General features: G+C 48.3%; 1 protein-coding gene across 1 annotated transcript; it reads right to left on the bottom strand.

The window, feature by feature from the left end:
- Positions 1-267: 267 nt before the first annotated feature.
- LOC119521258 (kallikrein-13-like) lies at positions 268-5,480 on the bottom strand. Its single transcript, XM_037819342.1, has 5 exons — positions 5,429-5,480; positions 3,047-3,236; positions 2,539-2,807; positions 1,798-1,934; positions 268-468 (listed from the first exon to the last, which is right to left on the bottom strand). The coding sequence occupies exons 1-5, from the start codon at positions 5,478-5,480 to the stop codon at positions 283-285; spliced, it is 834 nt and encodes a 277-aa protein (XP_037675270.1). The 3' UTR covers positions 268-282.
- Positions 5,481-13,235: the final 7,755 nt, after the last annotated feature.

The following is a 13,235-nucleotide window of genomic DNA, read 5'->3' as shown; positions in this document are numbered from 1 at the left end:
GCCTATGTCAGGTGTGGGAAAACATTTGGGAGCCTTGAAACATTATCTGGGTTGGGATCTCAGGGGACTGGGATGTGTCAGTGATACAATGTTTGGGAGACCATGACTTTGGCAGTGACTGAACAGTTTTGAAACATGGAATGTCCACAGGGATTGAACATTTTGGAAACATGGATTGTTAGCTGGAATGGGACACTTTGGGAGAGGCAGAGAAGGGCTCGGGAGAATGAGTAAGGAGGGCACGGCGGGAGGAAGAAGGTGGGTAAATGAACCTGACTTTTATTAGGGGCTCTTGATCCGTTTCTGCTCCCGGGTTTTGTGATTTTGGATGGTTTCCTGGATCCATGGTACATATTGGGAGACTCGGGTGTAGACACCAGGCCGGTTGGGCTGCCCACATGGGAAGTCTCCCCAGGAGATGATGCCGTAGAGCGTTCTGTTACAGATCAGGGGACCCCCGGAGTCACCCTGAGTGGGGAGAAAGAGAGAGATGAGGTCCTTGCTGGGGATAAACAAAGGCAAAGCCAGGGAGGGGTGGAGTGAGTGAAAGATGGAAAGAGATGCACAGAGGCAGAGATAAAGAGAGACAGATTGGAGGAATGCAGAGAGAGGTGAGGGAGAGCAACAGACTCAGGAAAAATATGGGCAGACAAATGCAGAGGGACAGAAAGAAAGAGACAAAAAAAAAAAAAAAGAGAGGCACAGAAATAGAGACAGAGACAGGAAGAGAGACAGAGATACTTCTATCTGTCCCTGTTTCTCTGTTCCTCTGTCTTATGAGTAGAGACAGCTTATCTCATCTCCCTGACACCAAATCCCACCTTGGCCCCACCCACCCAATGACTCTGCTCCTGCTTTAAGCACCATTGTGCCATCCTACTACTGAGGTACCCATCCACATCTGGGTGGGGTATGGAACACACCGTACTTCTACTCCTCCAGACAGCACTAATTAATCAAGGCACACATCACTAATTCATATCCACACTTTTTCCCACTGAAAAAAACTCGATCTCAGAAGCCTCCTCGATTTTATATCAGTTGTTTCTGCCCATGTATTATCCATGGACCCTTATTTTGGTAACAGCTCCTTGGTCTTTCCTTTGGGGAACTATCCCTCGCCCATTCTCAGTCCATGTGGATTGACCCAGTTAGTCATGTGACTCATATTTGGTCCTTCAGAGTAATGGTTCATGGGTGGACATATGACTCGAGTCAGCCTAGTAAGAACCATGCTCAAGATATTTGTGCAATTTACTGGAAAAGAGATGTTCTTTCTTTCTAGTAGGGTTGCCTACAGGGTAGGATGTTAAGTCCTACTGGGGCCATCTTGTTCTTGCATTGGCAGAGCCTAACTGGGGATGGAGCCAAAACAGAAGAGAGAAGAGCCGATGGTTAAAGAGAGACAGAGTCCTGAAAACATTATTTGAGCACCAGGATCCATCTGCGCCCAAAGTCAGACACACCCCTGAACTTTTCAGCTACAAAAACCAGTAATTTTCCTTTCTACTTAAACCAGTTTGAGTTGAATTTCTGTCATTTGCAACCAAAAGAATCCCAACCTTTATGCATCTCAACACTGGGCAGTGACTATTAGTCAAAGCTAATGCTTAAGATGAATTATATTCAGCATCCATGGGCACCCTCTTTTGGTCTTGATCCCTATATGAGAGACAGAATCTCATCTCACAAAGATGGGTTCACTTAAGGCTGGAAGCAGATTCTTTTCCCCAGCATCTGTCCCCACCTCTATTCTGGCTTCCCATCCTGGCTCGTGGCAATCCGCCAATCCCTCACCTCACAGGTGTCTTTGCCACCTTCTGTTGTGCCGGCACACAGCATGTTGGGAGTGATCTTCCCTGGGTAGACTTTATGACATTCCTCATCTGAACGTAGTTGGATATTGGCACATTGAAGGGTTTGGGGGTATCTCACTAGAAGGGAGAGAAGAGAAGGTCTAAAGACGTCTGTTCTGAAAAGCCTATGGAGTCAGGGTTTAATAGAAAATTTGGATGGGCAGAGAGTTGGGAAGAGAAAGATGGAAGAAAAGATGGGCCAGGTAGTTGCAGAAAGAGATAGAAGAGATGGAAAAATGGAGAGAAATGAGGGGAAGAGGTGGATAGGAAGATGGGGAGGAAAGTGGAGGGTAAGTTGGGAGAGGAATAGTGCAGGTAACTGGGAGGGAGGTGATATCAATGGAGAGACAGATGAGAAGAGGGATGTAGCAAGCAATTGAGAAAGAGAGTAGGACAGAGAGAATCGGGAAGAAATAAGAGGACAGAGATAGGGAGAGAAGGAGAGGTGAGATATTCCCCAGGAAAATGCAAGGAGGAGAGGTGGAAAGAGCGGTGGGAATAGAGAAGGGGACATGCTGGGGAGAAAGATGGAAATGAGCCTGGGAGAGGGCTAATGATGGCTACAGACAGGCCAAGGGCTCCTGTTGATGTAAAAGACTCCCCTCCACCTTCCCTCCTGTCTCTGCCCCTGTATCCCCAGCCAGTTCTGTAAGACTTCACACCACCCTGTGTGGGAGCATACCCTGGGGGCTGGTGGTAGTGCCCCAGCCAGACACTCGACAGCAGGTGCCAGGGGGAAGGTAGTCTTTGTGAGACAGAGGTAGGACCTGGATGCTGTGGGTGAGCAGGACCGGGGACTGCAGCTCCAGTAGCATGATGTCGTGGTCATGGTTCAGGTGGGTGGGGCTGCTCCGGTACTCAGGGTGGGGGATAGAGTGTATTACCTCTCTTACCTGCTCCCCATTCTCCACGTGCCCTAGTCTGTGCTTGCCCAGGTAAACTTTGTACCCGCTGTGGGTGTAAGAAGGGATTGGTGAAGGGAGAGGAAGAGCCCACTTCCATCCCCATCTGAGCCCCACCCTCTTCCCCATGCCCAAACCCCTTCCCTATCTCACCTTCCCCATTCCCGAACACCAAACATAGCTCTTCTGCACCGCAACTCCAACTGCATCACAAATCCAGCTCCATCCCCTCCCACCATTCCACTCCCATTCTCAACCCCACCCTATGTTCCCCTGGCCCCCACATACCTCTTCAGACAATGTGCTGCAGTGATGACCCATCGAGGGTGGACCAGGACTCCCCCACAGAGCAGGCGCCCTTGTACTAGTAGGGCCACCTGCCAGGGCTGAGAGTGGGGGAGGCAAGTGTATCCACCTGGGAGAAACCCACTGGTCCCATTGGTGCCATTCAGAATCTTGGGATATTGCTGGGAGATGCCTGGTGGAGAAGAAAAGTTGTTAGAGAACTGGGTCCAGGGGGAGTAGGAAGTCTGGAGTTGTGATTCTTGGGCTTGAGGAATTTGAAAGAAAAGGACTGATGATTCATTTATTTGGCCTCTGGGAGGTGGCATTTTCCAATGAGTCAGGGCAAAGAGGCAATGCCCTTTTCTGTAGACATGCCAAACCCTTCAGTGAGGGTTCAGAGAAGAGTCTGGGGAATGAGGATGCTTCTGATAGAAACTAGAAGGCTAGATTTCTCCCCACCTGCATTTCCTCTATCATTCCACCATGGGGATGGGTTTCAGGAGGCAGAAGTGGGACTAGACCACATATCTACCTAGGCAATATCCACCCATCCATCCATTTGCCCATCTGTCCATCCTCCATCCATCCATCCATTCCTCCATCCATCCACCCATCCATCTGTCTACCCATCCACCCACCCATCCATCTGTCCACTCACCCCTCCATCCATCCACCCACCCATCCATCTGTCCACCCGTCCACCCATGCATCCATGCATCCAACCTATCCTGGAACATGTATGGCTTTAAATATCATCTATACACTCACTACTCCTAAATTCACATCTCTACCTCTGAGTTCTTCCTTTAGGTTCCGAACTCAAATACTGTCAACTTGAACATTTCATGTGAATCTTAGACTTTATATCCCCAAAGCTTGATTTTCTCAACCAAAGCTATTCCTTCCACATCTTGGTGCTCAGACCCAAACTAGAAGTCATCCTCGCTTCTTTTTCTCATCGCTCACAGCCCACAAATCCTGTCGGTTTTACCTCCTATTTATCCATCATCTCTCCAGTTCTCTCTAGCTCCCCTGCCATGATCCTGATCCATGTCCCCATCTTCTCTAACCTGAATGACTACAATAGCTTCCTAAATGCTGCCACTTTATCACCCCTTCAATCCACTCTTCTCAAAGCAGTAAGAGGAAACTCTGAACAAGGAAAGTCAGGCCACGTCCCTTCCAGGTTTAACATCCTGCACTGGCTTCCCCTAAAACAAAACCCGAAGGCCTTTCCAAGGTTTGCAGAACTGTGCATCATTTGGCCCCTGCCAGCTTCTCCAACCTTATCTCCTACCTCTCTCCCCCTTCATTCACACTGCTCCAGCCTCAGGATCCAGTTCTACCAACACACCAAGCCTCAGAGCCTTTGTACTCAATGTTTCCGCTTCCTGACAATTCTTTCTCTGGATCAGTGCTTTTCAATATGGCAGTCAATACTCACATGTGGCTATTTTAGCTAAAATTAACAAAAATAAATAAGTAAAAAATTCACTTATTCAGTTGTATCAGCCTCATTTCAAATGCTGAACAGCCCAATGGCTGCCATATTGGACAGTGTGCAGATAATGGACATTTCCTTCACTGCAGAAAGTTCTACTGGACAGTGCTAGAAGTGACATGTCTAGGCCCTTCTGGATTCTGAGAGCACTGCTCAAATGTCCCCTCTTCTGAGAGGCTTTCTTTTCTACTTGGTCTAATGCTGCCCTGCCCAACCCTCAGCCATTCCCTATTAAACACCCCTCATTCATTTTCTTCTGAGCAATGATTGCTATTCATTTCTCTTTTTACTTGCTTACGTTTATGTTTTCTTTTCTTTTCTTTTTTAATCTCTCCACCTTAACTGTTCTATTCAGTGCTGTAGTCTCAGGACTCAGTGCAGTGCCGGACACACATTAGGTGCTCAATAAGTAAAGCTTGGGTGTGCCTGCCGTTGGAGGCAGAGAGCCCAGTCCCGTCTGTGCCACTTTCCAGCCCTGTGGTCGCTAACATCACTTTTCTCAGCTGTGAAGCAGGAGCAGGGATTGTCTGTCTCGCATTGGGCAGTTGTAGGATTCAACGCGGTCCTGCACTGGCTCCAGGACGTGGTGGGGAGGATCCACGAGACTTAAAAAGACGGAGGGGGTCTATGGCTGGGGGGCCCCAGGAAGGGGTCTGGGGTCAGCGGAGGAAGAGCTGGGGTCAGCGAGGTGGATGCGCTGACCTCAGTCGGGAAACCGGGTCACGCCGGGACAAGCAGGAAACTCTCAGGGCTGTCCCGCAGGGACCCGGCTCAGCGTGGGCGGGGGGCGGAGCTCGCGACTCCCACGCCCCCCACCCCCCGGACCGACTCCTCCCACCATTGTACGGAGCGGCCGCCCCGCCTCCGCCCCCGCGCATTCTTACCGCCTGACAAGGCCAGAGTCAGGGTGGCGATGGCTGCGGCCAGGGGCCACATGGCAGCTCCGGAGGGGGGGGCGGGGCGGGGCCTGAGGAATTGAAGGGGGGAGTTAGGGCTGCCCCATAACACCCATTTCTGAAACCTATCTGTTCCTGCGCTTGCCAGTTCTGAGTCTCTGCTTCCCTCTTTTGACTCTGAAAACCCTGACAGTGGAATCCCCCCTCCCCAATTCCGTCCTCCAGTGAGGGGTCAAGCAGTGGAGTGGGAGGGCAGCCCCTCGCTCCAAGCGCCCTCTGCAGAGCTCGGTCCGCGGCGCACTCTCTATTCCCCCCCACCCCCCACCCCTCGCCTCCGGTGCCAGTTTAGCCTTTGTTGCTTTCTCCCCCCCTCTGGGTCTCCTTTCCTTCTGAGTTTCTTGTCTCTCCGCGGCCTCGTCCCTCTCCATCTCTGCATGTTTCTGTCTCTAGTCCATCTCCCTGACTCAGCTATTCTTCCCTTCCCCCTCCCTTTTCTCCCCCCTCCAACGCGTCCTGCCCCCTCCCCAGGCCAACCCTACCAGTGAGGGGCCCGGATGAACAGCATCTCCTGCCAGCTGCTTCCAACTTCAGCCCAGATCCATGGCTTTTAACCCCTGAACTCCCTCCCCCAGTGCCCTCAGCATTTCCCTGTCCCTGGCCTCCCCTCTCCACCCCTCTGGCTCAGTAGGCTGTCGCAGCGCACCCCCCCAGCCAGGGTTTGGTCCTGTGCTTGGGGAGGAGCTTCCGGGACAAGCTGGGACCCAGATTTGGCCCCACCCAAGCCACAATTGAACTCATTATGAACTTTCCAAGCATCAGGACCCAACAAGGGAGAAGAAAGCCCATTGCCTTCCCTAAATCCACCTCAACCCCCACCCCATGCCCACCCCTGACTTCAACCCATTTTCCATTCTTAACTCCATTCCTACTTCTAACTCCCTCTTCAACTCCATGCATATTCTTCATAGATCTCAGCTTCCAGATGACCATTTTCTACCCCATCCCATCTCTCTACTAAACCGTAACCTACCCTTTAGCTCGAGCTTAATCCTCAACCCAATCCCACCTTTAGCCCCAAGCTTCTCACTCAACATCAAACTCAATACATCCAAATTCCAATTCCCAGCCTCATCTCCAGCTCCAACTCCATCTCCAGTACCCCCCCTTTTTTGAAAGACACAGGGATCCCCAAATTTATCTCTACATCATAGATGACCCTTTCTCTCCAATGCATACACAACCATCAGGCCAAAAAAGGGAATCTTTAGATGGTAGGTAGAACAGTCAACTGCTCCTGGATTTGCATGAGAGTGGGAATTGGGCCTGGGAAAGCAATATTTTGGACCAATGTCCTTGCAGGAGCAGGGCCAGATGAGTAAAGGAGTCCAGGGGGATGTAGGTGGACAGGTAGAAGTGGGCACCAGAAGGCTCTAGGGGTTGGGGTTGGGAAAAGAGGAAGGAGGAAAGGGTGGTGTTTTGGGAATGAGCAGGTGTCTTCTGGAACTGGCTGGGTGAGGCTGTGTGTTAATCCCAGGGGGGTGGAGGGGGCAGGATTAAGGATTAGGGAGGACAGAGGTGGAGTCAGGATTTGGAAGAAGGCCAGAGATGGGGACCAGATGAAGAGAGAGCTGTGGTGTCAGGCTGAGGATAAAGAGTAGAGCTGAATGGGGTGAAGGTATCTACCAAAACTGATGTGGTCCATGAGGGAGAGTTAAGGTTTGGATGTAGGCATCACATCTAGTGTTAAAGAATAATTTTTTTTTAAAAAAGACGTCTAACCATGACTCTTGTATTTATGTAAAATGGACAAATGTTAAAGATTTTATTTTAATTCATTAATAATTGAGAGAGCCAGTAAAATGTTACAGCTGGTTCAAAGAGATTTCAAAGAATTACACGTGTATAAGCAATGTGGAATGCCAAAATGCATATTCAAGTAGTTGCGAAACTGGCTTACTCTACTTGCAGAGAGGGAAATTAATTATACTTCCACCTGACAAAATTCACTTGCACGATCAGGGACAAGGCTTATTTACATTGTTATCAATTACAATTTACAGTGTTATAAAATAGCTCAAAAACAATGAACTGTGTAGTGACACCACAGATCAGATATCCCACCTAGTTTTCAACTGAAAACACCTACCAATCTGTTGGGTCCATTTCAAATCTTTCATAATTTTTCGCTATAGTAAGAAAGATATGGTTTAATATGGGGTTGGTGTTAAGTTCCTAGTGAGGTTTAAGGGGGTCTGATGACAACATTGGGAATGCAAGTGAGTTTTGGGAGGAGCATGGAAAAAGGATGAGGATGGGTGTGAGGTTGGGGATGGTACTGGAGTTGGTGTACGGGATAAGGGGTGCATTGTAGATGGGACCCTGTTGGGTTGGGGCTGGAGGTGGGGCTAGATGGCAGTTTTGGATGAGAAGGTATTGAGATATGGTTGAGTTGTCGTTGTGGGTTGATGTTGGTGATGAAGAGCTTCAGTGTCTGTGTTGGGGTAAGGTTTTGGTGGTGGTAGGCTAGGTCATAGCTGTGAACTCTTCTCAAGGTAAGAGAAAGGCTACTCTGTCCTTCCCCCCTACCCCTCACATGGCTGGGTCCAGAGTGCATGCTGAGTTCACTTTTTTTGAGTGAAATTGGGTTCAGGAGGGAGGGTGCTGGTTTAAGTGAGGTGACAGCTCTGTGTGGAAACTGGGGTACCTGTGCCCTCTCATGGCCTGGGTCCAAACTTCTGGAGACCCCGTTCTCTCTTGGGATGGCTGGCCTTGGTATTTGCTGAGGGATGAGTGCCAGGTCAATGCTGATATCAGGGGTTATGATTAGCCAGGACTCTGGTTGACTGACTCTCTCCTTGAAGTGAGGTCATGGGAGAGTTCTACCCCCTCATCTGATGTAGTCATCATCTGGAGCCCATGGAGGGACGTGGGCTACTAAAAGTTACACACAACCTGGACCAAATCCAGTTGTACCCTCCTCACAGATCAGAGTCTTTCCTCCAGAGAGCAGGGCTGGAGAAAGAAGCAAGAATGAGGAAAAGAAGAAGAGGCAATATTATCTCATGGGTAAAGCTCAGACTCTGGAACTAGACCACCTGGGTTCAAAAACACCAGCTCTGCCACTTAATAGCTGTGTGACCTGAGCCAATGACTTGGTTGCTCTGTGCCTCAGTTTCCCCATTTGTAAAGAGGTGCTGTTAGCACCTACTTCTTGGGGGAGATTAAATGAGTTAATACCTGAAGGTGCTTAGACCAGAGCCTGGCACACACCACAATGAAGGCCAGAAATGTGCTTGTTAAAAAAGTAAAGCTGGAAATGGAGGCAGCCTGAGGTTCCTGGAGGCCCCACCCTGGCTTGGCTTCAACATGGGCTTCTTTGTTAAGGAGGAACTGGAAGGTCTGGTTGGAAGCCCTGGCTGGGATGAGAAAGTCAGCCCCACACCCAGGCCCAAAGGAGGGGCCTTAATGTAAACCTGAAGGGAGAGGGAGAGATAGAAAGATGCAAAGGGATAAACACACAGAGATAGAAAGAGTGATGGTGGTGGGGGTGGGGGTGGGGGGAGAGGACAGAAACCAAGAAAGACCAAGGCACAGACTCAGGTACAAAGAGAGAGCAGTACCCAGGGAGAAACCAGACATTGCCTCTTGGAGAGAAAGATGCACAAGTCGTTGAGAGATATCAATTCTTCTTTGGAGCTGGGTGCATGATATTAAGGATGACCAGATGAACACCAGACATATCCCCTCTGTGTAGCAATGACATGCCACTGTTCACCCATCAGAATAGCAAAAATTAGAAAGGTCAGTCTCGCCACTTACTTGCATCTGTACCCATATCCTTTGCTTGTTTTCCCATTTCTATGGATGAACAGTCTGTGCCTCACCTAAGACAGAGTTCTCCACTTGTAACTGCTGTCCTGTCCCCTCTCATCTCCTCGAGGACATTGTTCCATCAGTTCTCTCTTCTCTTGCCTGCAACATCAATATTTCTTCTTCCCCAGTGAGCTATCCCATTAGCCTACAAACATGCTACAATTTCTCCCATCTTCCATTAAAAGAAGAAGCAAAACCCTTCTCTCAACTTTCCTGTTTCTGATCAGCTCCTGGCCCATTTTCTGCTCCCATTGACTGCATTCTTTAGCTAAACTGTTGGCTACACTCACTGTCTCCAGTCCCTCTCCTCCTGTTCTCCTTTGGACCAACTCCATGCACCTTCTCCACAACTGCTCCACAAAGAGTGCCCTGTTAAGGGAACTGGTGATCTCTGTGTTGCAGAGTCCGGAGGCCAGCTCTTCACGGTTTGTCTTACTTGAGTTATCAGTGGACTCTCCCTGTTCCTTCAGACAGTTTCTCTCCTTGGCTCTTGGCTTTCCTTCTAACTTGCTGGCTGCTCCCCATCAGTGACTACTGGTGGTTTCTCCACATCTCCCCAGACTCTACATGGTGGAGCACCCCAGGGCTCGGCCCTGGCCCTTACCTCTCCTCTGTCTATATTCACTCCCGTGGTGATCTCATCTTGTCTCCTGGATTTAAATACCATCCACATGCGGATGACTCCCAAATTTATGTTTCCATCAAGACCTTGTTCTTGAACTCTTGACTTAATACCCAACTGCCTATTCAACATCTCCATGTTCAAAACCAAAGCCCTTCTCTCCACCCTGCTCACGTTCCAAACACTCTCCTCTTGCAGACTTGATCATCTCAGTAAATGGCCACTTCATCCTTCCATTACTTGGGCAAAACATTAGTCTCATCCTTGGATTCATTTCTTCACACCCCACATCCATTTGGTCAGAAAACACTTTCACCTCTGCCTTTGAAGTGTATCTAGAATCTGATCTTGTCTCATCACCTTCCATCCTAACAATCCTGGTCCAAGCCACCATCATCTCTCACTTGGATTATTGCAAGTTCCCATTCTGGTCTTCCCATCTCTGTCCTTGTCCAACTACACTCCATTTCAACACTGCAGCAAGAGTGACCTTTTAAAATGTAAGTTGGAGCAGATCACTCTTCTTTTCCAAACCCTCCAGTGGCTCTCACCTCACTCAGCATGAAAGTCAAGTTTCCTTATGGTGGCATACAAGGTCCTCTGCTGTCTTCCTCCTGATATCCCACTGATGATATCTTCTGCCCTCTCCTCTTCTCCAGCCCTTCTCATGCCAGGCACACTCCCTTCTCAGGGCTTTTGTACCTCCTGCTATTCCCACAACCTGGCACCCTCTTCTCCCAGACACCTGCATGGCTCCTTCAGTTCTCATTATCTTCTCCATGAAGACTTCCTTGACCACTATAGCTGGGTGTCCCCAAGATCACACTCTGTTTCCATGAAGGCTAGAGGGACTCACAGAAGTCAGAAAAGCTGTTACACTTATGGCTATGGTTTATTACTGAGAAAAGATACAGATTAAAATAAGCAAAAGAAAAAGGCACATACGGCAGGGTCAGGAAGGACCAGGGGAAAGCTTCTAGTTGTCCTCTCTTGGTGTAGTGTGGACAGTGCTAAATTCTCCCAGCAATGATGTGTGACAGTACATGTGGAGTACTGCCAACCAGGGAGCCTTGGTGTCCAGGGTTTTTATAGGGGCTGGGTTGAATAGACATGGCTGAGTGCCCCATAGCTGACCTCAGTCTTCAGCTTCTCGAGAAGTGGAGCTGATGCCATGTGGCCCAAGGATCCCACCATAAATTACATTGTCAGCCTAGACTATCTGGCTTGCCCCAAGGTAAACAAAGACACTAATCCAGTAGAATATTCCAGGAGCTCAGAGCTTATCTCCCAGGAGACATTTCTTTGGAATTTGTGCAGCTGGGACAGTACAGGCTTGCTGAGTTAACCCTTTACTGCACAACTATCCAACTTCAAATTGCAGTCCTCCTCTGGTGCTCTCTAGCCCCCTTATCCTGCCTTACTTTTCTCCATGACACATATTCCCATCTGTCATTCTTTATACTTTACTTATTCATTTGTTTCTAGTCTGCCATCCCTCTAGAATGTAAGCTCCTTGAGGAAAGAGGTGTTTATCTGTTATGGTCCTAGAAAACTACCTGGTACATAATAGGATTCAATGAATGCTTGTTGATTGAATGAGTGAATGAATGAATGAAACACAGGTATTGTTGAGGGTGCAGAGAAATAGGAACCCTCCTTTTCTGGACATAAACCTGACAGGTTTTGGTGAAACTGATTAACAGTAGGCCAGTTGGTCCAATGGTCTCCTCCTGTTTGAAGTTTCCAGAGAAATCTAGGTAGATGAGGGACATGTCCAAAAATAGTCACTGCCTCACTGATGCCATGCAGTAGAGAGAATTTGGGGACTGGATCATTAAATATGGTGGGTGGTAGCCATGGAGTGGTGCTTCTCAAACTTCAAGGTCCATTAGGTGCTCTGGGGATCTTGCTAAGAGGCAGATTCTGATTCAGTTGGTCTGGGGTGGGGTCCCAGACTCTGCGTTTCTAATAAGCTCCTGTTGTTGCATGGACCACGCCATGAGACGTGAGAGTATAGACCAGAGCAGGCCATCTGGTGGATGGTGGAAATAGTGTATGTCTGCCCCATCCAATGTGGTGACCACCAGCTACACGTGGTTATTGAGTCTGAAATGTGGTGACTACGGCTAAGGAATGGAATTTTAAATTTTCTTTAGTTTTAATTAGTGTTAACTTAAAATTAAACAGCCACCTGTGGCTGGTAGCTGCTGTATTGGTCCACACAGGTCTAGGGGACCCTCCAGCAGTTAGAAGCAATGAACTAGGCAAGAAAACAGCAACGTGGATAAAGATTGTTGAGACAATATTGGTGGAATAAGAGAACCCATCTGACACTGCAACCTGACCCTTCACCTACTCTCAACCCTGCTTCACCAAATCTGGAACGTCACTGATCATGTTTGCACTGTTATTTTGTATGCTACCAAAAAAGAAAGAAAAAAGCTTCCAATTGAATTGGATGCTAAGACACCATCAGTTACGTGTAAGATGCCTCCCAATTTCAGAGATTTAAAAACTTGGAAAATGTGTGTCTTGGAATTGATAAAATCTGGTACTCAACCACCATAGCTGAGACGATGGGATGGAAGTCAGCTTATTCGTCGTCTTTCATCTAAATTACCTTTACTTAACTTTGTAGAAGGATGTGGGGTGAGAATTTCAGCATGGGCTGTATCTTTATCTTATTAGAGGCCCAGAGCGTCTTTTGTCCATTTCCCACAGGTCTGGTACAGTGGATACGTGTGTGTGTGTCACCTGGACACAGAAGAGGTGGTTTCATTTCCCTGCAACCTCAGAGCATCACCCCTGCCCCCCGATCCTGGGCCTACTGCAAGGCCAGCACAGAATCCCACATTGGTCTGAACTCTCTAGTATCCAAGGTCAGAACTGTGAGAAGACAACCACCAAGGTCACTAGCTCATTCCCAAACAGATCTGCCCAGCAGGAGCTGGTAAAGGTTTAACGAGGACTCTCTGAGAAGAAACTCACCACCAAGATTTGTCATGCTTGCCATTTTCCAAGGTGTAAATACGCCCACTTTGGCAGATTTCAAGCTACTAATGCTACCTCACTGGAGTCAGAGTTGGGAGGATTTGCAATGAAGCTCATGGATATGGATGTAATATGAGAGATGTTAATAACCTCAAGAGCACAAATACTAGTGAAATGTAGTAAGATAATGAGAAATTGATGAGTTTTGAGTATTTATTAGCTTTGTTTTTAATATAACTTCTTTAATCATAAGTTTATGTAATTTAATTTTTAATAATGGCTCTGTTTAACAACTGGCTCTCAAAATTC

The sequence above is a fragment of the Choloepus didactylus genome, chromosome 27, assembly GCF_015220235.1.
Source record: "Choloepus didactylus isolate mChoDid1 chromosome 27, mChoDid1.pri, whole genome shotgun sequence".
Classification (NCBI taxonomy): Eukaryota; Metazoa; Chordata; class Mammalia; order Pilosa; family Megalonychidae; genus Choloepus; species Choloepus didactylus.
This window is presented reverse-complemented; position numbering and strand designations above follow the sequence as displayed.